This window comes from Meriones unguiculatus, chromosome 2 (assembly GCF_030254825.1).
Source record: "Meriones unguiculatus strain TT.TT164.6M chromosome 2, Bangor_MerUng_6.1, whole genome shotgun sequence".
Classification (NCBI taxonomy): domain Eukaryota; kingdom Metazoa; phylum Chordata; class Mammalia; order Rodentia; family Muridae; genus Meriones; species Meriones unguiculatus.
In genome coordinates this window covers 22163156-22188261 of record NC_083350.1, presented here as the reverse complement: position 1 = coordinate 22188261, position 25106 = coordinate 22163156, and the positions used below count along the sequence as shown (strand labels likewise).

Genomic DNA, 25106 nt, shown 5'->3' with positions numbered 1-25106 from the left:
TGGCCTCTAACTTACATTCCTCTTACCCCTACCTCTGGGATTACAGGTACATGTCAGCATGCCGTGTACATTTGTTGTAGTTGTTGTTTTGAAACCTAACTGTATACCTGGCTTTGAACATTTTACTAGTTTAAAACTGGGAAGTGCCAAGGCATTCCCAAGGGTCTGTTCCTATTAAGACCCTATGCGCAGTCCAGATGCTGACAGCTGTCCACTTCTGGGTAAGTCAGAATCTTGGCTCAGTTGGTGCAGAGATGGTCCACAACCCATCCCATATGCCTCCCTTTGTCCCCTTACCACCATGGCCCTAAGATGAGTTCCCTCTCCAAAACTCCATGGTGAGTTGGAAAATAACTACATAGAGAGACCAGGTTCCATGTCTAGGGTGTAGCTCGGCAACACAGCACTCAACACAGCATACACAGAGGCCTGTGCTCCAATCACATCCCTGGAGAGGAACAACAGTCTCCCAAGATGTAAAGGACAGTATGGGAGAGCTTCTACTGAGTTGGAGGCCTGCAAAGTTAAATAGTGAGCCATTCCTCCGTGATTGGATTCTCAGAGCCTTTGTTGTGCTAAAGCCTGTTTACAGCCTCGTGCATGCTAGGCAAACACTGTACCATTGAGATACATCCCGATTTTTAATTTTGAGACAGGGTCACACTAAATTGCCCCATCTCATCTTGAACCTTTGGTCCTCCTCATTTAGCCTGCCAAGCAGCTAAAAGAACAGCCCTATGCAGGTTGGAAATTATTTCAGTGAGAGAATATATTTTATAGTACATCAACAGGTTCTTTAAAAAAAAAAAAAAACTTGTAAGGTCATAAAATAAAAACACATTTTAAAAAAATCATAAAACGCTATTATAACATGAATTAAAAGTTAACTAACCATGCATATGTTGGGCATTTAAAACTGACTGATTTAAAAAGAGCTTTGCCCCCACCAATGCACATTCAAGCGTTGGACAACCCTTTTCTTCCCTGACAGAGAACAAAACCTAGCTTGGATTCAGTTTGCCAGCCAGGAGCCATAAGGGTTCAGAAGTGATAAGGCCCATCTTGACTTGGTCTATGGCTGCCAGAGCCCTAAGAAGTTCAGAGTCAGAACTCGCAGCTTCAGACACCAAGGCTGGGGGGTCAGTGCCTGCTCCATGTGTGCGGAAACTGGTCAGGTGTGAAATGATGACCTTGGTGATTCAAGCCTCAAGGAGGCTAAAGGAAAGACATGGAAACAGGTGTGTGTGGAGGGAATGGACTTTCTTCGGAAGGGGGAAGAAGGTGAACCTATACATACTTGCTCCACACATAATGGCCAAAAACCCTACTGGAAAGACATTCACCCTAGAAAGACATTCATTTCTATGTCCTTGAGCTTAAAAATGAAAAACTGGGCCAGGGTTGTAGCTCAGTGGCAGAATACTTTGCCTGCCTTGCAATGTTTGAGGCTCCGGGTTCCATCCGCAGCAACACAGGGGAAGTTACCATCCACACTGGAGGTCAAGGTTGATGTGGGCAATATAGCAAGATCGTACCTCAAAAGAAATATAAATGAATTAAAACTAAGTTAGAGATCAGCTCCTTCCCCCCATACCCCAATGGCAGGCGTTAGTTGCAGCAGGTAACATATACGGGCAGAATATATTACCACTAGCAAAGTTCTGTCCACCAGAGCAATGTAGACAGCTCTGGACATCTTAGCCTGCCTTGCCCTCTCCAAAACCTGTACTGTTTCAGTTCAGACCCAAGGCCTGTGGCAGAGATAAGCTTGTCTGCCCTGGCATGTGCTTGGTATCTAAATAGTTTGTCAAGGCAGCCGCCAGTCAGCCTTATGTCCTCTCTCGACTCTATATAAAGTGTCCCCTAAGCTGTCCCTCCATGTGATTGCCTTGGACCCCCGTCACCTGAGCTCAGCATTCTTTTTCACAGAGGATCAGCACGGCCACGGGCGATGGCAAACATTACTGCTACCCTCACTTCACCTGCGCCGTGGACACAGAGAACATCCGCAGAGTGTTCAACGACTGCCGTGACATCATCCAGAGGATGCACCTCAAGCAGTACGAACTCTTGTGAGGGCCGCCTGCCCCTCCCCCTCCTCCTCACCGCCGCCTCTCCTCCCTCTCGGCCACCCCACGAGGCAGTGTATCTCCCTAGCCTGCGTGTCTGTCCACCCCGAGCCATGGTAGGACGTAGTGAGTGTCTAGTGTTGCTGGGCTGCCATCTGTCCTGTCCTAGGTATGCCCACACGTGACCACCAAGCCTCTGGCTACCTCTGTCCCCCACCCAGGTTTGGTTCCGTAGCTTTTGTTTTCACTGGACTAAAAAGCCTCCCACCACCAATTAGAATCACTGCGAAGCCATCAACTCTCACGTGGGTTCTACTGCAGTGAAGTTTCTCAGGGTGGGAATCTATCTATTCATTAGATTGATTGGTTGATGGACTGAACCATCAGAGCCGGCTTGGTAAATAGGGGAAATACGTTATTTTCAAGATAACAAGCATGATCACAAAACTGTCCGAACAGGGCCACGCCCTGTGGCTCTTTCTGGTTTTCCATTTATAAAACATCAGCCTAGCAGGTGTCTGCCCTTTCTGATCTGCATTAGCCCAAGGCTTAGAGTAGACCCACGCCAGCAAAAGAGCAAGAGGAACTTTTTTCAGCCACAGTTTTAATGGCTATAAGCCTCCAGCATTCGGGTTAAAGCGCTTCTTGGAGCCTTTTACATTTAGGAAGAAAACCTGCCACGTTCACTACAGCAAATCCTGTCCTGTCTACAAACAAGGTGTCCTCTACACCTTCATGATAGCTGGGCATGGTCTTTCCCATCTTTCTGTTGTTGCTTTACTAGACTGTGCAGACCACAAGATGTACTACTCTTTTGTATGACTACTAAAGAAACCTCCTTGGAGAGCTCCGTGCCTTGGTGGCGGCCACACCTGTAAGGGGTTACGTAAGTCCCAGCTGTGCCAAGCTGCTAGCAGACCACACGGCCCGCTGCTTCACAGTAGGGAATCAGGAGTATCTGTTCATCTTAGGATGTTCTTAGCAGGTCGGTACTTTTGGAAGACTCATTGATCTTAGAATCACCCACATTACCAGCAGCAGCATCCCGACTCTGAAACTGTTGCAACTCCCTGCTTCTACTGCTCTGAACCTCAGCTGCTGCAAACACTGGGATAACCCAATTCTGAGACATAAATGATAACCTATTCTTTTTCAGGGTACCAAGGTTTTTTTCCCCCTCCCAAGATAAAATGTTTCTGATGACTTTTTCAGGTTCCTTGGGCAAGAGCAGGCTAACCGTCCCTTAGTTAAGTTCTGCACACAGGGGCTGGAGAGATGGCTCAGAGGTTAGGGCACTGGCTTCCAGAGGTCATGAGTTCAATGGCCAGTGACCACATGGTGGCTCACAACCATCTAAAATGAAATCTAGTGCCCTTTCTGGCGCTCAGGTGTACATGCAAACACACATCGTATACATAATAAATAAATAAATAAATCTTTTAAAAAAACTTCTGCACACAGTCCCATGAAACAAGAAACCACTGGTCAGAGAAAAAGCCTAGGAGTGCCGATGCAGTACATGACTGAGAACAATAAGGGCGGCATCTTCTGAGATACCACAAAGCTACCTACTTATTATCTATCTCTCTATCTGCACTGCTAGGGATGAGCTTAGCACCTGGTGCATGCTAGGCAAGCACCCTACTGCTAATAAGTGTCCCCAGCCCTAACTCCAGCCCCACAAAAACCTTTTATTTAAAATATAAAGATAAAAGAAATGGCTGTTGCTCATATGTGCAAGACCTGCAAATGCAAGGGTTAAAGTAGGACACCTAGAAAGTAACAGTTGCTGCAGCCATGCACTGCTTACCCTGTGTATGGCTGAGGCTTCGGGGATGGTTCTCTTAGGCTGAAAGTTATCTGTAAAAAAGCCCAAACTTAAGTTTTCAATGATATGGATACAAAGGTGCGACAGCCTGCATTACTTATTCATCTCCTTACTGTTGTTTAAAGTCGGCACTGTATGAAGCTTTACAAACCTATCCTGTTTGAGACGCTCTTCCATGAAAGGTACAGTGCATTCCTTGGGCCATCCTCACTGCCATCTTGTGCTGTTTTCCACCACTGCACAAAACTTCCATCTGAAGCTGGGCGATGGTGGCGCACACCTTTAATCCTAGCACTCGAGAGGCAGAGGCAGGCAGATCTCTGAGGTTGAGGCCAACCTGGACCACATAGTGAGTTCTAGGACAGCTAGGGCTACACAGAGAAACCCTGCCTCAAAAAACAAACAAAACTTCCATATGAATCCACACATGAAACGAAAGTGATTTTCAGTTCCACCCCAAAGCAAAGCAAGAAGAAAAATTTGCACACACACAAAAAGTGAAGTTTTATACTACTGTGTGTATTATTACATAAGAGTTCCCTGCTAACTAAAGGTTTATTGTAAAGTTGTGTTGGGGCTGAATGCATAACTCTGATAGATTACATGCTTAGCATGCATAAGACCTGAACTCAATCAAAATAAAAGAAATATAAATAAAATTGGATCATTAAGAAAGATCTGACAGCTGGGCGCAGTGGTGCTCACTTGTAATTCCAGTAATCTGAGAGGTAAAAGCAGGCAGATCTGACTGCGAGTTCAAGGCCAGCCCTGTCTACAAAGTGAGTTGAGGACAACCAAGGCTACACAGGGAAACCATGTCTCCAAAACACCAAAAAGTGGGAGCTGGAGAGATGGCTCAGAGGTTAAGAGCACTGGCTGTTCTTCCAGAGGTCATGAGTTTAGTTCCCAGCAACCACATAGTGGCTCACAACCATCTAGAATGAGATCTGTATACATAGTAAATACGTAAATATTAAAAAAAAAGAAAAAGAAAAAAAAGAAAGAAAGAAAAGGAGAGAGAAAGGAAGAAAGGAAAAAAAAAAAGAAAAAAGAAAGATCCAGACTCCTTTAGGAAAAAAAATATGCTTTTTTTTTTTTTTACAAAATTATTACACCATTTATTTTTAAATTCAAACATCCATGTCCTCCTTCATGTCTTCAAGTTTTAATCACCAACAGGCATTGAGTTCAGATGTGACAACATGGTCTCCTGGAGGGAAAATTATACTTACCTAAAAATCTGATTCCATTAGCACAGAAACACAAAAGCCTTTAATTCTGCACATGGGATCTGTACTTGTGATCATACAACTTCATGATCTATAAGGAACTGAGAGCCACTTCACAGAAGGGCAGAGAAAACTCAGCTTTTTAGGTGTACACGTAGCCTCAAGTGTACACCAAAGCTGCTGGGTCCTTCCTGGGGAAGCAAGGGCTGTGTCGTGCATGCAAGTGACAGTGTCTATAACATTTACATGCTGTACAGATGTAACCTCTAATCATACATATCTTTGATAAAACGAGAAGGTGAATTTGTTGTAGAGTACACGTTCCATTTTTTTATAGCATGAGAACAGAACAGTCAACTGTTTATTCTGCAGTCATTGGCGCTGATGATTCGGAATTCCCATCTTGTACATAAGGACAACCAATGGTTGCTCTCCTCCGTGACTCACTGGAGCCCCGCTGGAAGTCCCATGTCTTTGGCTTTGGTTTTATATTACCACGTGCAACAATCACTGGCTCTTCATCTTCTCTTGTGCATCCTGCACAGTTTCCAACCAAACAGAAAAGATGAGTGCAAATGCTCAAAGTGAGCTAAGGTGAGGACCACGAGGAAGCCGGCTGCTGCACCGTACATGGTCAGCACCGTGTCCTCAAACGGGAGGTAGCACTTGGACAGAGCATATTCTCTAGATGTCAGGCTGCCCTGGGGAAGAAAGAGAACATTTATGCTGCAGGGAGAGTCCCAGGCACAAATCTGGCTTAGAAGCTATCTTCTAGGTTCCCTCAGGTGGCCCGGGGAGGGAAGAAGGTCTCTGGTATGCTGACCCCTCCATTAAAACGTGTCTCTCACACAGTAGGGCAGCCCCAGAGGGATGCCAAGAGACATCGGTCACAGAGGAACAAGAGAACAAGAGTGTCCCTGTTGTTTGATAGCAGAGTAGTCGCCCTGTCACCCAGAATTGCCCCTGCCTCTCCATAGGCTTTTCATAGTAGGCAGTTTGCAGCATGAGATCAAGGTAGCAAATGTTTTTACCTACTTGAACTTGAAAACACAAAGGGCCCCCACTTTTTTTATAGATAGGACTGTAGAACAGAAGCATAAGACCAGTATAAGAACCCACGGTTAACAAGAAGATGTTGCCCCAACATGGAAATTCTGTAGTACCAAGTGCTTGGCAAAACGTAGAAAATGAGAGATGGCTAAGTCTGCTAAGGATCAGACAACTGTTTCCTTGGAAACAGACTGGCACTTGCTGGACTCCACCTCTGCTTGCGAGATGAAATTCTGGCAGCTGCTCCTCAAAGTCCCTGCCCTGAAACCACAGTCTGCCTATTTGTCCCCAGACAGGTGACTAGAGACGGACAGGCAATGTATCTAACTAAGAACGCAAAGAGGGCGATTTATTTCTGGTTTTTGTATGTGTTTTTGAATAGATTGCAGCCATTCAATAGTTGATTACTGTGTTGATTTCGATACTCAAGAAAGCTTTCAGATGAAAAATAAAGGTTGACGTTACCATGATGAAGCTGGGGTTGTTTCTGTTCCTCCAACTGAAGGACGGGACGCTCACCTCAGGAGCTCCTCCCGGATGGAGCACCTCGCAGGCACTGTGCGTGTGGCCGCTCAGAACCAGGCGAGGCCGGAACCACCACAGCAGCTGGCAGATGAGGAGATGCAGGCATTCAGTTAGTGCTCAGACTGGCAGTGATCCCCACCCCATGATCTGCCAGGCCAACTGGCTGTGCCTCTCATTCCATGCAAATAAACACTCATCCCTAATAAGTAGAGTGGGCTTGTTTCCCTCAGATTTCCTGCTCCAGGAGACCTTAGAAGCCACGCTTTGCATCACAGGTTTCTACATATTATTTTATTGTTATAAAATTGTGTCCTAAATATTTTCCACAAAAAATATTTATATATAAAATATAAATTTACATTTAATATTTATATATTTGAATTTAACATACTTCTATATTATATTATAATCCATAAATGTTATATAATATGTGTATATTTTTTAAATACACATATTTGAGAAAGTACCTTTCTAATTAAATCCCCCGAAATTAGACTCTAAAGTTTCAATTACACCCAATCCATTTAAGTTGGTTTTAAATTTTTTTACTGTAAAGATTAGCCAAGAATGTAATTTTCACTGAGGTTAAGAAATAGTGGATCTACCGAAGAAGGGAGAAGGAACGAAGGTGGAGCAGAAATCGGAGATGATGTCAAAGCCCTCCCCTTCCTGCAGCTGGAAACCACAAAGGCCCCGTGTGTTTGCTCACTGTCCCCACGTGCCACTGGCATGAGGTCATATGACCACACACCTTTCTTGAGGCCTCCTGAGAAAGGACATCGTATTTCTCCTTGAAGGGGATGTTCCTTTCCTCTGGAGGAGCCGCGTCTTCCCCAGAACAGTTAGCATCGCTGGCCCGATAGAGCGGGTAGTGCTGTGGGGAGTGGAGGCGGCGTCAGTGATACTGTCAGATGCGTGGCTGGCGGCTTTAGCTACCCGCCCTCCCCATCTCACCTGCAGCAACACGGGGGCGGACGAGGGCAGCCGCTGCTCGTCCTCACACTGGCTTGATCCCCGCACCTGCTGGTCGGAAGTCACCCTGTTAACCCCGCAAGCCCAGGGCTTACTGCTGGGAGAGGGAAGGGTAGCTGGGTGACTAACAGCCAGTGCACCGACCCTGGAACCTTTGGAGGACACGAGCACAGAGGCCTAAGCTGTGCCGGTGGTCTCCTACCTCTCGGGAGCAATTCAGTTTACGAGAGATCTCTCTGAGTTCGGCTTCCGCTTCAGAGCATATGCTACAACCATCCCCTTCCATTGCGACGCTGTTGACCATCACAAAACTGAGGCAGACAGGAGCAGGCAGAGAAGGTCAGGCCACTGGACACACGGGAGCCTCTTTTCCCGTTGTCTCCGTGGAAACAACATTATGCATCCATAGTGTGAGGAAAGAAGCCCTGGAGCAGCTTAATCCCAGCTTAAACTAATTAATTATGAGTTAATATTGGAGAAACAAAAACAGCGTTACATCCAAGGTCGGATGAGGTGTGCTTGTTTCTGTTACTCCAAATGAAAGATGAGATCGGGATCAACTTGTAACTTGTAGAGAATCCTACAGGACAGCAGGGATGGGGTCTGACTAGCCCTCAATCCAGCATCCAGTTAGAAGTGTGTCCTGGGGCCAGCTCCTGAGCCTGTGTCTCACCTGTGCAGGTATGAGGACGACCAGGAAGCCTACGGCATCCACTGGTGCTGAAGGGTTAATGAAAATATAACAGGTGCTCAGAACAGCAAACACTAAAGCTAACCCAGGGACACACACACTCAGCAAGGAAGGCTCAGGACTAAGTGTGGATGGGTGCCAGAAGTGGGCTTGCATAATCCCTAACCTCTACCATTGTTACATTTTTATGGACGCCCAGGAAAGCATGCTTTCATTTCCTGTGCACGCACCACCTAGGCACAAGAAAGACACCTGTCAGCAGACCTCTTAGGCACCTGTCAGCAGACCTCTTACGACGTAAACAGTTTTGGGTATAAAGAGCCGACGTGCCCTGAAATCTGGTGAGCATGTGTGGATTCTCAAGCTTGGCAGTTAGGCAGGAGTGATTCAGTGACATCAGTCCCCATGGCTGTATGGGAAAGGACGATACTGCTGGAGAGACTGCCCTCTGCTCCCAGCAGGGTTATGAAAAAGGAAACACCCACGAGACTTCCACTACCAGCTCTTGACAGTGACGGTCTCCCTACAGCACAATCAGGTATGGACCAGCGCAGGGCAGGGCACACGGTCTCAGAGGCTGTTCTGCCGACACAAGGCAGAAAAGGTCCAGGGTGGCCCTGCTTATGGCCTTTCGAGGTGGGGCCATCCGAGGACCAGACTAAGGTCAAGGCCGATGAACTAGAAAGGCAGAGAGAGTTACTGAAACACCTGGATACACTTGGCACCAAATGCCAGGATAGCGTACCTAGCAGACAGGCCTTTGTAAAATGGTACAAATACATTTGGATCAAATGAAAAGGGGCCTCAGGATGTACCCAGCAGAATGTGCCTACAGTCCCAGCTCAGGAGTTTGCCACAGCAAGGACAACACAGTAAGACCCTGTCTGCAAAACAAAACAAAAAGAGCCCCTCACAAAGGCACCTTTATAGAGTTGACCCCTGAATGTACAACACCCGGGACCCGGGACCCGGGACCGTGCAGTTAGAATGCCGCGCCCACACAGAGTGGGTGGAGTCACAGGCTGAGTGGTTCGTTGTGGGCGGTTCTAAGTTTCCCATCTGTCAATTCCCACAGTGACCATTAGCAAGCAAGGTACGAGGGGACAGAGAACAAAGGTCTGACCGTATGGTAACCACTTTTTTTTAATTTTATTTTTTTCTTATCAGTTACATGTTATTAACTCTATATCCCAGCTGTATCCCGCTCCCTCATTCCCTCCTAATCCCACCCTTCCTCCCTCATCTCCACCCTGCCCCTGTAACCACTTTTGAATAATGATGGATTTAAACTGAGGGCACAGTTCAGTGGGAGGATCCTAGGCTCTGGGCTCCACCCCCAGCACCTCATTTAAAAAAAAAAGTTTCATAAGAATTCAGATAATACTCACTTCACTCCTTTTAGAGAGAACAGCCTTTCGGAGCTGAACACTTTCTCAAATCGCTTTATTCTGTGTTTACTCATCCTGTATCCAATTACAAAAAGAAACACTATCTTAGCACTGTGGAGTTACCGTGAACATGAAAAATAACTCCCATAATCTGGCATTATTAACTGGCCGCAGGAGGTCAGGTCTGCTGTTTATCATGAAGGGGAGGCAAGTTACTTAGCTTCCTGGGACTTCAGTAGAAAGACATGTAAAAGATAGGAGTTAACGCACGGAAAGGACTTACAATGACTGGCACATGGCATCCTAGCAGACACAGTGTGAGCAAGCAAAGGATATGTGGACTTGTCTGACTTCTAAAGCAGCTCGACATTAAATGCACACTTTAATATCGAAGAAGTTGAAGGCAGGAGGATTGCAAGTTTGAGGGCTACATAGTGAAACTGAGACTCAAATGACAAAAACAAAAGTAGCCAGGTGTGGTGCCACAGGGGCAGGCAGAGTTTGGGGTCAGCCTGCTCTACATAGCCTGAGCTACCCAGTAAGACCCTGTCTCAAAAATGATTACATTTTAAGTTAGAGACTTCTCATGACACATACAACTCATTCATGCCAGATATTTGTTAAGAGTGTAAATAGGCCAAGATTCTCTTAATTCCCTAAGGAGCCCCCATTTCAGAACCCACACCTTTGAAGGAAAGCAGGTTTCTTCTGTAAAGCACAAAAAGGTTTTCCCCAACTTTAAGAACATTCTCGAGGCATGCTTCTTCCACATACTACTTACTGGTAGTGGAAGCCAATGTCATGATTGCCAATGACCACCTTCAGCTGCATGTGGCTGCCGTGCCTGAACATCTTCTGAAACCTCTGCACATCGTCTGCCCAGGCCTGAGGGAACCAGAGCCACAGCTGAGAGCCAGATTGGAGAAGGCAAACCTCTCCCTACCTCCAAGACAAAGTTTTAATTCTTTTTCTAAGACACCCGTTAGCAGATGTGGTAAATGCAGTAGAATTTGCCACAGTAAGATGAGGAATTTTCCACTTGGGGGCATCACACTCAGGAGAGCCAGGATCATGGCTTAGGACACAGAAAATAATTTTGGGAAGAGCCATAGGAAGCAGTTAGGTTTATTAAGTGTCCACATCACAGATGTAAGAGAGGAGTTACCGTGAACATGAAAAATATTCATGATGAGCAAGTGGCTTTTGACGTCACATTGTTCAAAGGATGTAATTTGCAACAGGTCCAAAGATTGAGTTTTAAAATTGGGTAAAATAAACATGAGCTAGTTTCTGTATTCCTCATATTGAAGAACTTCCAATGTCAGGCATGGACCTTTTGTGTTATAAAAATAGAAAATCCCAAATTGTTCAGTTGTACCAATGAAGAATCAGGAGCCAAATGCTGGGGTAAAAACTTGCTAGTTCAGAGAGGCAGAGAAAGCACCCAGCTGACCGTCCTGTTCAGCTCAGCTCACATCCCAGATGGAAAAAGCCAAAAAGCTAAAAGCCCAAAACTCCCTCTTTTTCTCCACACTGTCTTAAATGCTCCTCTCTCAGTGCCCCTCCTTTCTGTTTAATCCTGTCATCTGGTTACTTGCTCCATCTCTTGACCTAAGGTTAACTTTATTTATTCCTGTGTACAGAAAGATCTTGAATTAAAGGTGTGTGCTAGGGCTGAGCCACTCCACAGCTAGAAACAGATTTTTACAGTTCACAATCTTGGGGTTCACAATAGGATCAAATATCCTGCAACACTACTGTAATTTCAACATCTCAGAGGCAGACTCAAGAGGATCACCTGTTAAAGTTTTAAGCCAACCTGGTCTATACAGTGAGTTTCAGAGCAACCAGGGCTAGACCCTATCTCAAAAACAAAAATAAAAACAATTTTTTGTGTGTGTGAATGAAATTATGAGGGAGATTATGAAGACTTCTGTTCAAGTCTAGTGACTAGAGGAAAGTGTTGTTAGGTGTCCTCATTTGTTTCTTCTCTGATGAAAAACAAACCAAAAGCAACTTGGGAAAGAGAAGGGCTTATTTTAATTTACAGGTTATAGTCATTCATCAAGGGAAACTAAGACAGGAACTTAAACCAGCAACCCGAAGGCAGAAACTGAAGGGATGACCACAGAAGAACAATGATTACACTGGCTTGCCTCCAAGCACAAGCTCATACACAACCTGGGATCACCTGCCGAGGGGATGGCTCTCCCCTCAGTGAACTAGGCTCCCCTCCATCAATTAGCAATCAAGAAAAAATGTTCCAAGGACCAATCTAATGGAGATAATTTCTTAATTGAGACTGCCCCTTCCCACATCTCTCTTTAGTTTGTATCAAGGCAGCAAAACCTAACCAGCACTAGGGGGTTACTAGCAAATGTCAAAAACATTCTGACCCTAAGCAAGGATGATCTTTGCTGGTTTAACACTCTCACTTGAAAGCTCCAAGGAAAACAAGTCTTATCTCTTTGACAATCTTCCCTGATCTTGTCAGCATTTATATTTTTGACTCTCAGTCCACAAGAGGTTACTGGGGAAATGACTCTGCTGCTCTTGCAGAAGACCTGGGTTTGATTCCCAGAACCCCCATAGCAGCTTCTAATTGTCTGGATATACAGCTCTGGGGGATCTAACACCACCCCTAGCCTCCAAGGGCACTGCATACACATGGTGCAGGCAAAGACACACACACATAAAATCTAGGAGGAAGGAAGGAAGGAAGGAAGGAAGGAAGGAAGGAAGGAAGGAAGGAAGGAGGGAAGGAAGAAGGAAGGAAAAGAAGAATCTAATAGATACTACAGTGGGGTTTCATTCCCTTGGCAGTTCTTCTTAATTCTCCTGCCTTTCTTTTTTCATATTTATTTTGTGTGATGTGGTGTGGTGTGTATGTATGTGTGTAAGTGTGTCGTGCAAAGTACACACATGCCATGGCACACATGTGGCGGTCAGGAGACAACTTTCTTCTACCATGGGTTTCAGGGATCAATTTCCTCTCTCTTTCTATTCTTCTTTCCTTCAATACTTTTCATGTGATACTTAAAGCATTTTGCCTGTAATCCCCCAAGTATTTTATTTCAAGACCCATGAAGACTAAGGAAAATGGCTCCCAAAGGCCTCTAGGGAATGGCATTATTAGGAGGTGTGGCCTTGTTGGAGAAGGTGTGACCTTATTGGAGAAAGTGTGTCACTGGGAAGCTTTGAGGTGTCAGGTGCTCAAGCCAGGCTCTCTCTCTCTCTCTTTCTCTCTCTCTCTCTCTCTCTCTCTCTCTCTCTCTCTCTCTCTGTGTGTGTGTGTGTGTGTGCTGCCTGTAGAACAGTTGGCTCTTTCTTCAGCACCATGTCTGTCTGTATACCACCATGCTTTTTGCCATGTTGATAATGGACTAAGCCTCTGAACTGTAAGCCAGCCCCAATTAAATGTTTTCCTTTATAAGAGTTGTTATGATCATGGTGTCTCTTTACAGTGATAGAAATCCTAACTAAGACAACATCTATCACAATAAATATGTCAAGACTATGCTGACATCTGTGTTCACTATTAAAAGATCTAGAGTTACGTAAGCACAGTTCTCACTATGATACACCTAAAGTGTCAGCTGAACAAATAACATTAGGTAGGCAAAAAATAGTCATTAGATAATAATAAACTTTATTCTTAAATTTTTAAATACAGTATAACCTAAGGAATAAGCACCTAGGGTCCTTCAATACACTTACAAAGGAAGAAGAGAAGTGTATGAAGCTAAATGTCCATCTCAACATGTACTCTGCAATTCTGGTTACAGGTGAAATAGCACCGTCTTGCCTATTTGTCCCTTTCCCCAGGAGGCTGATTGTAGGACTGTATTCTAATTACATAAATAATGTCAGTCTAGCCACATTATTTCCTTCATAGATAAATAAAAGATTAGCCGACCAGACGCAAGACTAGCATTGACCAGGAACCCTAAGGACCTTCAGGATAGACCATATTTAAGGTGTAAGGACTGAACTGAGAACCTCACACACTTAGAAGTAGGACGGAACTAAGAGCCTTAGTACCCACTCCACTGGTGAGCGACATTCCTGGCCATAGGACTATGCATTCCCATTGTAAGAACTAAGAAAAGCTCATAGCTCAAGCCACCAGGATTTCACAGGCTGTCTGGGCTGCCAAAGTAAAAGCCTGGAGGCAGAATAAGAACCCAGGTCCTACCTGGGCGGTGCTCCACTTCCCTTCATCAAAGATGTCTCCCAAAATGAAGACGACTTCCGGTTGCAGCAGCCACACAGCTGTCTGAAAGGCTCTTTCCATTTGCCACTCCCTTGAGAAAAATTAAAGCATCAGTTTGTTTCTTGGGTGAAGAAAGCTACTTTGGCCAATTAGAAGGTGAATTAGCCTTGTGTGGTAGCATGTATAACTTTAATCCCAGTGCTTGGAAGGAAGAGGCAAGCAGATCTCTGTAAGTTTAGAGTCAGCCTAGTCTACATAGTAAGATCCAGGACAGCCATGACTACATAGTGAGAGCCTGCTACAAATAAGTACGTTGATTAACTAGTTAAATATTAAAGTCGAATAAAAAGAAAGTGAAATGGTTCCATTCTCTGCCTCCCTTGGCTCTAATTTTGATTTTCAACCTTCTGCTTTGGAACAACCAATAGATTTGCATCTGACCTAATTTAGGAATTTTTAGGCTATCCTGCCTTACCCTCAAATGCCCTGAAGCCCTCAGTCCAACCAGAGAACCCATGGGTTCGAAAGAACCTAACACAGCTTCCAGAGAGGTCCAGCAGGTTTCCATCACACCGAGAAGATGGCTCTACAGCCTGAGAGTCTTTCTCTGCTTTGTTGTTGTTGTTGTCGTTGTTGTTTTGTGATGTTAGGCATGCAGGCTCTATGAAGCTACAAGCCTTCCCTTCCCAGCTCAAACTCCCCTTCTTAAAAGAACCTCCACTTCAGAGTTACAGGGAAACAAGGAAAGAAATAGCCAACAGTAAATCCAGTCAATGCAGATATAAGTGATCACCCGAAGGTGAGTTCACAAGTACGTGGAAAAGCATTGAGGGTGTTTACTCTGACAGTGGCTTTAAAAGCCCAGCTCCATCTGTTGTTAAGCAGAACCTGGAGAATATTCCTACTCTAATTCCCAGTTTCTTCCTTTAAAAAGAGAGAGAGAAAAAAAAAGAAACAACATTGTTGTCAGCATAGTGGTCCACTCCTGTCACCCCAGTTCTACTGGGAAGAAAAGGCAGGAAGAGCATGAGTTCAAGGCTAAGATGAACTGCATAGAAAGATTGTTTCCCCCCAAAAAAAAATAATAATGATAATTTCTTTATAACAGATGGAAAGCACCCACTTTCGAAGGATAGTGGTAAGACTAAATTAGAAGGTACTTTCACAGTGACAACACAGCACAGGCCTTCCTTTTCCCTCACCAACTCCAGCTAAAGTCACTTTTGAAGGGATCCCCTCCCTCATCTTTACAGCTGCTCCAGATGCTTCTTCTCCAAAGAGGAATGTTTCACCCTACCATAAAGAAATAACAGAGAGTTGCTTTTTTTTCCATTTTTTTTTTTTAACCAGAGAAGCTTTTTTTTTTTTTTTAAGACCCCAAAGGTTTGTCATTCCAGAGCCAGATCTGGAGAACATAAGCACAAAAGCAGTGGCAAAAGGAATGGGAACATGGCCAGAGGGGCTGAACTTGCAAGCCCCAGTCAGTGTCTGTAGCCTGACTCTGGACTTCTCTAGCACATGTCTCCAGTGGCCAGACCTCCTCATAGGACCTGGCAGCCCCTCACCCTCCTTCTTTCCTCTTGACTCTTTCACACATCCTGCCCACCCTGCCAACCTCAGGTCACCTGCAGCATCCTCCTCTTGAAAGAATGCTCACACTTCAGAAAACAACTATGCCATGGGGAGGAGAATTACAGTTGGATGTGCAAGGCCCCCTGAAGGCTCATACATGACAGGTTCGTTTGCCCACTGTTGGATGAATTTTGGAAATGGTTAGTTCCTAAGGGTCTGAACATCACCAATACAGCCAAGTCCAGAGCGGACTCATAGTATGACAAAATTATTGGGAAGTGTGACCTAGCTGGAAGGAACAAGTCAATAGGGATCTTGTTCTTGGCTTCTTCCTGTCCCTCTTTCTGCTTCCTGTCCACAATGAACTGAGCGGCTCTGCTCTGCAAACTCCTCCACCGTAGCACTCTGCCTCACTTGGAGGCCAGAAACAAGAAAGCAAAGCTCTGCAATCTGAGCCCCTGCAACTCTTAGCCATAATAAACTTTTCTTCTCTTAACTTGCACCAGGTGTTTTGTCTCAGTGATGAAAAACTAAGACAAGGAGCAGTTGCATCATTACCAGATGCTGGTTAAGAGCCCTGCCAATACCTCTGTCTTGGAACCCAGTGTCTGCCCAGTTGAAAACATTTTCAAAACATGGTTTGAACTGGACCTGTAACCTCAGCCTTCGAATGGCTGATAGCATTGCCACAAAAGCAAGGCCAGCCTGAGCTTCACAGAGAGTTTATGGCCAGCCTGGACTACACAGTAAATCTCTGTCTCAAAACACAAACAAAAATATGAGGTTCATACAAGGCATTGCGGTTCAGTTTTTCTAAGGAATGAAATCCTGCCATATCCTTCAACACGGGTGAGCCCTGAAGGACAATATGCTAAGTGACATAAACCAGTCATGGAAAGAAACGCTCTGTGGTTCCTCTTATAGGTGATGTCTGCAGCAGCCAGGTTCACAGAGACAAGACATGATGGTGGCTTCCGGGGACAAGGGGAGAGAGGAAAGTGAGAAACTGGTGCTTCGTGCATACAGTTGCAGTTCAAAAGGAAAACATCTAGAGGAGGATGGTGGTGACCACCGCACAGCGATTTGAAAGTACAAATGCCACCGTGAGTCTGTGTAAAAACAGATGGCAGTATGTGTGACGCATCTTACATCGGTCCAAAATAGAGAACAAGAAAAGCTTGCTGGTGAGAAAACAGACTAAGCTGGGGCAGGTCTGAGTTGAAAAGACTCCGCCCATCCTCAGGGAGGACAGGCATGTACCTGCCTCATGCCTCTGGCTGTCCAGAGGAGCCAAAAAACCCAATGTGCTCAAATCCACACACCACCAAGATGAAAAAGAACCAGCAATGCAGATCTGAATTCCTCTGCCCAGGGACCACTCCCACATCCCAAACATTCACAGCTGTGATGTTTCCTATACTAGCCCAATGACTGACAGGAGGCAGGATTCACAGACTTCGCCAAACTCCCAGAACTACTCAGCAGCCCAGACCATGCCCTAATTACAGGGCTGTGCATATAAGAACTGCTTAATAATTAGTAGGAAAAAATTCAAAACCCTGAATGTCCTGAGAAGGGAATGTGGCTGTAACCTGAAGCTTCTCAGCCGACCTGTGGGGAGAAATTCCAGAAGGATTCCCAGTTTCCCCCCCTTACCTTCTTAATTTGTCCAGCCAGTGGCCTCTTATCTCCCCAAGTAAATGAGTGTCAGCCAGAAACATGGTTTTCAACACAGGCTCCTGTCTACTGCCATGGGCTAGGGTCTTCACCTCAGGCCAACGGCACCGAAAGATGACCAGGTAATAGATGAAATATTCACAAAACAGAAGCACGGAGATGACAACGACTGTGAGTTTCAGCAGCAGCGCTCTCCTCCTCTTCAATGGGTGGAAGTTCTGTCTTTTCAGTCCCCAGCGGACCAGAGCCATGTCTCCTGCCGAGGAGTCACCAGCAGAAGAGAACCAAGTTCATCAAGAACCCACTCTGGAAGCCTAAGAGGGGTGGTGGAGATGGGGTCCTGCCCCGGGCTGTACCTACAGGAAAACAGGAAAGAAAAATCCCTGAAACTTGATTGCATATGTTTCCACAGAGTTGGGTTTGCCCTGCGAATTATTTCTTTCCCATGACCCTGATGGGCTGGGGCTTTTCTGAAGGAGGCTTAGAACGTTTCCGTGCTCATCCTGAGTCTTGGCTGACTTTTCCTATGAAGGAAGCAGGTTTCTGAGACATCTGCATAGCACAGTTGGTCAAAAGATGCCCTGAGATATGCTACGAGCTTTGTTCTGGCTACGACAGAATTCCCCAGCATGTGAAGGTGAGAATGTGAGAAGGGCAATGGCCCACAGGCCACAGAGAGTCTGGGCATCAGAGAAGCCACGAGAGGAGGAGAGGCCAGGGGCAACAGTGACCACAGGTCCCAGTGAAGCCAACAGAGAAAGGAAAGGAACAAAGACACTTTAAAAATACACTGGTGGAAACATCAAGTAGGTGGGTTACAGAAAAGCCAGGAAACCCCTGCTCTCGGTCTCCGATGTCATCCGATGACATTCTTGCTGGGATGACCTATACCCACACATATTGTATCAAATGGCTACGGAGGTATGCCCCTGGGTTTTCAGGCATTACTTGCAGCACAGGTGCTGTCAGGATATTGTCATTTTCACAGCAATACCCGCTTTCTGTATGTAAAAGTTTGTCACATCCTCACCTGCCCAAAAAGAGGAAAATGAGATTTGACCAAAAGGCAACACAAAAAACGTGAACTGGGCTCAGAATGAGTAAGCTGTGGAACTTCTCCCACTATGCTATTCGCTTTTTGTGTGTGTGAATGCAATAGGGCTTTTGTTAAATAAATAGCTGGCCAATGGGGCTGGAGCAGAAAGATCCAGCAGAATGAGAAGAGAGAGAGCAGATAGCTGCAGGGGGAAGACAGAAGGGAAACCAGACAGAAGTAGGCAATGAGAACCACATAGACGCAATGGTGGGAGAAGTCTGGTTAAATTAGAAGGTAGCTGAGAGACTGCTCCAGCAAAAAGGCCAACATCCTTACGCTATACAGCTGTCTCCTCATCTTTATTATTAAACCCCAAGCAGGACTCCAAAAGCCTCTCAATACATTCTTAGTAGGAGCCAGGATGTCTGTTCTTATACTCTGTTTTAGTTAGTGTTCTATTGCTGTGAAAAGACACCATGACCAAGACAACTTTTTCTGTTTTGTTTCTTTGAGACACGGTTTCTCTGTGTAGCTCTGGCTGTCCTAGACTCCCTTTGTAGACCAGGCTGGCCTCGAACTCACAGAGATGCACCTGCCTCTGCCTCCTGAGTGATGGGATTAAAGGAGTGTGCCATCATGCCCAGGTGGCAATGCTTATAAAAGACAGACTTGGCCACCTGCAGCTTGCTCACCTCCCCAGCTGGGTCCACTAGCCCCTGCAGCTGCTGGTGGATGGAGCAGTGGTCTCAAGCCAAAGCTACAGTGAAGCCCTGTGGTGAAGGAGTGCCCATGGCCAGTACAGCCACCACACCCACACTGGCCAGAGCCTGCACATAGCCTCCCACTGCTGATGCCAAGGCACCTGTGGCCTCATCAGCTACTTCCAAAAAACCTGCTGAGGAGGGAGAAAACTGAAGCCTTTTGAAGCCTCAAATCCCACCCCCAGAGACACACCTCCTCCAACAAGGTCACAATTTACCCCAACAAGGCCACCCTTCTTAATCCTTCCCAAATAGTTCCACTAAATGGGGACCAAGAATTCAAATATATGAGCTATGGGTACCATTCTCATTCAAACTACCGTACACTACAGAGGGATTTACTTAGGTAAGAGTGACAAGGGTGTTAGGTGTTAGTGTGCAGGTGGTCCCCCTAGCCTGCCTTTCAGGGTCCTAGCAACCTATGTCATCGCCTGCCACCACTGCGAGGTGTGTGCGGGACAAAAGGCTGCCACCAGAGTGCTCTCTCTCGCCCTCTCCTTCTCCTACTCCCTCTCCTTCTCTCTCTCTCTCTCTGTCTTGGACTCTCCATCCTCTGCCTTCAAGGCTCTGTCCCTTCATGGCTCTATCTATATGCCCAATCACCCACCTCTATCCCTCCTCCTGGAGGCCCTAATTTCTCTTCCCTTCCCTGCCTTCTCTCTCCCCCATTCCCCTTTCCAACAATAAGCCTCCTTGCACCAGATAGGTTACCGTGGCTTAATCATTATTATAACATTGGTGCCCCTTTCCCACAACAAAATTCCTTATACCAGATATGTTGTGTGGTCTTAACCATTATTATAACATTGGTGCTGTGAAACTCAATGGGCTCTCCCATTGTCTTGGCACACCAGGATCCCTTCTACACCCACCTAAAACAGATTTGCTTTCTCTCCTGGTGCTTCTTGTGGGCCTAAGCTACACCCTGAGACCGTGTATCCAACTTGCCACCACCTGCAACAAATCTGCCTTCCGGCCCACCAATCGCTCACCACTCCATCCACCACTGATAGTCAGGTAAGTGTCACCTGTCCCTGCAACCCTGCATTTTATTCTAGGCCCTACTGTGCTACTGTGTGCCTGCTCTCCTTCCTGCTCCTCCATCACCTCCACCCAGAAGCTGCCTGTAAATCCACAGCTCCCCTAGGCCCTCATGGCTTTCCCGACTCTGTTCCTCAATCTTTTCCCATAGATGACATCCTCTAATGAGAAAACTCATTTTTTCCCCCTTGCCTTCTGGCTTCTACAAAAGTCCTGTTACTAAGTACCAGGCACTGAGTCTCTCCGGGCTTAGCCAGGCTTAGCTCTGACCCTGTTGAGTGCATGAGGACTGACTGGCTTGTGTCATTCCTCCTTCTCCTTTCTCATCCACAGAACTGGGATGTCTTCAGATTTTCTCATTCCCCTTTGGGAAGCCTCCAGCTTCTATACCTAAAACCCAACCTGAAGGGCTTTAATTTTTTTTTTTGCCTTTCTAATGAAGTTTTTAATATTATTCAGGAACACTAAGAGTAATGGATGAAATGGAAAGCAATTCCTCTTTTATCCAAGTCACAGCACCAATGTTATGACAATGATTAAAGCCACGTAGCATATCCAGTATAAGGAAGTTTATTGTGGGAAAGGTGGAGGGGGAAAGAGGACAGGGAAAGAGAGAGAGGAGGAAGCCCATGTCAGAGGGAGAAAGAAAGAAAAAGAGCGAGGGGACAGAGGAAGAACAGAGAGATAAAAAGGCTGAGAGAAAGAGACTGAGAGAGATGGGGTCCTTTTATTGTGCACACACCTGGTGGTGGTAGCAGGTGATGACATAAGAGGTTGCTAGGCTAGTGGACCTGCCTGACTGACTCTATATTTAACATGAGGTCAAATATAGAGTCAGCCAAATGTCTACTTAGGGGACTAAGTAGATCTGCAATGAGATAGGTCCACTTGCCCTAGGTCCGCCATATTCCTGTTCTCCACAATTACTGATCAGACCTGTAGAATGTTTAATGTAGGGGTGGCCTTGTTGTTGTTGTTCTCCCTCCTGGGAACTTCAGTAAACCAAGGCTGGCCTAGGCAACAGGATGAGCAACCACACTGCACCTACCTCCCTCCCCATCCCCTCCCCCAGCAGTGCTAGTGCTGAGTGGATGTCCACAATGAGAAAGCAGAAGGCTCCATCTGTCGCCATCCCTCTGGCCTGCATCACACTTAAGACCAAGGGTACCAATATAGCATCACCTGTGTGGCCCTCCTGTGGAGTCTCATCTGGCTGACAGTCATCAAAAAGCTTCCAGGTTTCCCAAGATGATGAAATCCCACAATGGTGGCTTGATAATTAGTCTCCTACACCCACTTCCTTTTCACCTGCGAACCCTGTTTGGGCAGTTGTGTCTAAGGAGCTATGTCAGAAGCAGAGCGAAGGCCCAGACACAGCTGTCCAGTTAATGCACTGCCGCAACCTAACCCGTGAGCCCTCAGCTGTGGAGGGACGCACAACACAGAAGAAAAAATTCCATCCCTCTCTTCAGATGCCTACCTTCTTTCCACATAGCAAAAAAAAAAAAAAAAAAAAAAACATCTGGTGAGGAGGCTTAAAAGCAAGGAAAGAAAAGAGGGACAGAAAAATAGGAAACATAAAAGGACCAGAGGGCAAGCCAGCAGGCTAGGGCTACTTCATGTTCTCATGAGGAAAACTTTAGTGCCATGTAAATCAGCTCTCCAATATAACATGATCATTGGGGTGGGGGGGGGCTGTGCTTGGTGTCTATAATTCTAGTACTCTGGATTGCTCCAAGGCCAGCCTGCACTACACAGTGAAGCCAGCTAGGATACAGAAGAACATATACTTGGAAAGCTTCAGACACTAGATTCCTGAACTAAATTTCTTTTCTTCCTCTATTCAAAACCTCCTGAGCTCCTATTTCCAATGTTGTCTACAGTGTTACAGGCAAAATATGTCCCTGCTTCTCAGTCATGTGGAGATAATGGGAGGGCATCACCAAAGCCACCATGCCATTCAGAACAGTACAAGAGCTGGAAATAGAAATGTCCATAATCCCAGCCCTACTCAGGAAGCTGAGGGAACCACAAGTTCAAGGTCAGTCCTAGCAATTTGGTCAAACTCTGACTCAAAATGTGTAAAGGCCTTGGGGTTTACTTCAGTAGTAGGGTATGTGCCTAGTATCTACCAGGTAGGGACCCAATCTTAAATCTAGGGTGTGTGTGTGTGTGTGTGTGTGTGTGTGTGTGTGTGTATGTGATATACCCTCCCTCCCCCACCTTACAAAATTACCTGACACTAAGGACTTTAAAAAATGGAAGTACAATTATAGCAACAAGTAGAAAGACAGAAGTTCCTCTTGTTTGGCTTTGACAAAAAGGTTTAAAGACTGGTAAGTAAGAACACAGAACAATTTTTTCATCCAGTAAGTCACTCTTCAGAGGAAATCTCAGGCTCACTCACCATTATGAGGAAGTAATGACAAGCCTCCCTTAAGCCTCTTCGGAAAAAGCTTTCAGGGAGAAATAAACAGAAGACTGAAGTAATGTCTTGGTTCACCCATCCACTCGGTTGATCCAAGCATGGGGGAAGTCATCATTCAAACTAAAAATGTCTGAGGAATTGGTTCTAGTGTGTGTGTGTGTGTGTGTGTGTGTGTGTGTGTGTGTGTGTGTGTAGATGAAATTCAGGACCTCAAAATGCTAGCCAAACACTCTACCACACCCATAACACAGTACTACAATACTTTATGCTTTTTTTTAAAGCAACTGAGATAGAGAACTTTGTGAGCCCAGCTTGCCCAGAGAGTCACCTCACCTTTTAAAGAACACTACTTCCGGGCTGAGTTGGGTGCCAAGGCTCCAGGCTGGCATCTACTTTCCAAAATCAGACTATAGTCACCTGAAATAAAGCAGAAAATATGTTCTGATGCTCAATTAGATTTCACTTAGTGAAGTATCAACAAGCAACCTGACCATAAAAGTAAAAAAAACAAAAAATGGTTTCTTTTGTTTTTGTTTTAATAACTGGCATTATGTTGTCGAAGACTATTCTTTCTAAGGCTGGGAATGTGCATCAACGATGGAGAAGACTTTTGAGTCCCCACATCGCAATCAAGTTGTCTTAGTTTGATTTCATGTAAACACCGTAGCCATAAGCAGCTTGGTAGGAAAGGACTTATTTGGTTACATACCATAGGTTAAATAAAGTCCCCTGAGGGAAAACAAGGCAGGGACTCGAGGCAATCTTGAGACAGGAAGTGAAGCAGGGACCACGGAGGAACACTGACTTTCGCCCTTGGCTTGTTCGCTTTGCTTTTTTATATACTGCAGGACCACCCTATCTGCCCAAAGTTGCCTCAGGGGTCAGGGCCCTACCACATCAGTCATTAATCAAGAAAATGCCCACAGACTTGCCTACAGACTAATCTGACCGGGGCAATTCTTCAGTAGGGATTTCCTCCCTCCAAATGTCTACGTTTGTGCCAAGTTGACAGAAAACAACCAGCACTCAAGTCTTTCGAATAATCTAAGACATATAGAGCATTGTTCTATGCTGCCCAACACATAACAGATTGCCACAACCTACAACTGAAAGCAAAATATTTTTTCTTTGCTGACTGATTCTTAATTTCAAAGCTATCATCAAATATATAAATCCTCCTTCAAAAAGAACATAAAAAATAATACTTAAATGCACCCCTCCTGGTTGTTTATAATCTTAAATATATTATTAACACGATCTCAAAAATCGCCATTTGCATGTGCAATTTCCCATAAATGATGATTTTTTTTTTCAATCTGAGAAGTAACTGAGATAGCCCTACAAGTCAACACCTCTCTCGACGAGTAAATAATCTTTCCAGAAAGCTATTTTTTTCAGAGCTTTCACGGGTGTGGCACAGGGGCCATGAAGTTCCAAACACTGAATAAGAAACAGCAGTTGACCTTGAAGCGTAAAGGTGGCAGGGCCACAGAACCCACTTTTTCGCCTTGCTTGATCCCTGCGCTAGGCAGGGAGCGAAGCCACGCACGCAAAGCCCCAGGAAGCCCCGGGATGCCATCACCCGCCCTGGGACCTCGGCCACGGCGGTGGGACAAGGACCCCGGCCGGGGCTGCGGCCCCAGCGCGGGGCTGGTGTCAGTCACCCCGGAAAGCCGGGGTCCTCCAAAGCCGGCGCCCGCGTAGTGGAACGCCAGCAGCGGGAGGCTCCGGGGCCGGGGCTGGGCTTCGGGGAAAGCAGATGGAAATAAAGATGGAAACCTACGCGCAGGGCTGCGCCGGCCTCGGGTGCCACGCTCCGGGGAGCGCCTGCGCCTCCTCCAGCCTGGGACGGGGCGGCGGCGGAGTCGCTGAGCGGGGCGGCGGCAGGGAGGAGCCGCCGGGAGCGGGTGGGGATGCGCGATGGAGGACGGGCCGGTTGGGCACCGAGCCGCGCGCGCCCCGGGGACCTCGAGGCCTGCGTGCCGCACAGTGGCTGCTGTGGCGCCGGCCGCCGCACGACCTGCGGCCAAAGTCCCTGCCCGCGGTGACACCTTCTCGGGAATCGACTCAGGAAGCTGCGGGAGTCCTTCCGGCCTGCCGCCAGGGGCGATTGTGTCTTCTTTTGTCGCCTCCCGAGCCTGGCCAAGTAGCTTTTGGAAAAAAATACTCCTGTGTGGATGAGCCTGACAGAGGCTCGTTGCGGGGTTTCGTTTTCTTTTCAGTGATTTAAAGCGTAGCATGTTCAACTTTGGGCACCCGCTCATCCGGTGTTTTAGATAATTCTTAGAATAAGCCCGGAAGGGGGACAGAAAAGAAAAGGAAAGCATCGAGGTCATTAACCCGTGCTTGAAGAAGTGCATGAAGCGTGGGCTTGAGAAACTGCACAGCCGGTCCAGCTCTGCAGATCCCAGTACGGTTTGTAGAGCAAACCGCGGGGTGGAAAGTCAGAACACAACGCCCGGAATGCCTTAAGCCGTAAATGGTCGCTAGCTACTGGGGGAAAAAAAAAAAAGACTGTGGTCTTTTAAACTCCGTCCGGGCGAGCAACTTTTAACAACACCAGAGTAAGGCGTATCCACGGTGATGTAATGCTCGAAGATCAGGTGGGGGAGGAAATAGCGGAGCC

The 25106-nt window shown here is 46.2% G+C and overlaps 2 protein-coding genes across 5 annotated transcripts in view; one reads left to right on the top strand and one right to left on the bottom strand.

The window, feature by feature from the left end:
- Gnal (G protein subunit alpha L) overlaps positions 1-4952 on the top strand; it is a 128256-nt gene extending 123304 nt beyond the window's left edge. For both annotated transcript variants that reach the window (XM_060377141.1, XM_060377142.1), the window contains exon 12: positions 1930-4952. In XM_060377141.1, coding sequence (XP_060233124.1) covers positions 1930-2076 — 147 coding nt within the window. In that variant the 3' untranslated portion in view covers positions 2077-4952. The remainder of the gene's footprint in view (positions 1-1929) is intronic.
- Positions 4953-4964: 12 nt separating this feature from the next.
- Mppe1 (metallophosphoesterase 1) lies at positions 4965-24871 on the bottom strand. Of its 3 annotated transcripts, none has more exons than XM_021659164.2 (11): positions 24264-24871; positions 22814-22897; positions 17194-17570; positions 13948-14056; positions 10534-10637; positions 9753-9827; positions 7876-7984; positions 7656-7724; positions 7453-7575; positions 6696-6782; positions 4965-5827 (listed from the first exon to the last, which is right to left on the bottom strand). In XM_021659164.2, exons 3-11 carry the CDS (start codon positions 17463-17465, stop codon positions 5645-5647), a joined length of 1131 nt encoding a protein of 376 aa, XP_021514839.1. In that variant the 5' UTR covers positions 17466-17570; positions 22814-22897; positions 24264-24871; the 3' UTR covers positions 4965-5644. The 3 variants fall into 3 exon arrangements, with proteins under 3 accessions (XP_021514839.1, XP_021514837.1, XP_021514838.1); XM_021659162.2 differs by having other exon boundaries at positions 6642-6782; positions 24264-24851; XM_021659163.2 differs by having other exon boundaries at positions 6642-6782; positions 7656-7721; positions 24264-24845.
- Positions 24872-25106: the final 235 nt, after the last annotated feature.

What these genes read in the sequence shown, in the direction of transcription:
- Mppe1 (XM_021659162.2), bottom strand. Translation starts at nt 17,465, where the DNA reads ATGGCTCTGGTCCGCTGGGGACTGAAAAGACAGAACTTCCACCCATTG. An exon ending in GGAAGTGGAGCACCGCCCAG is followed by an intron (nt 10,638 to 13,947) that starts GTAGGACCTGGG and finishes TGGTTCCCTCAG; the next exon opens with GCCTGGGCAGACGATGTGCA. An exon ending in TTCTCTCTAAAAGGAGTGAA is followed by an intron (nt 7,985 to 9,752) that starts GTGAGTATTATC and finishes TGTCTGCCTCAG; the next exon opens with TTTTGTGATGGTCAACAGCG.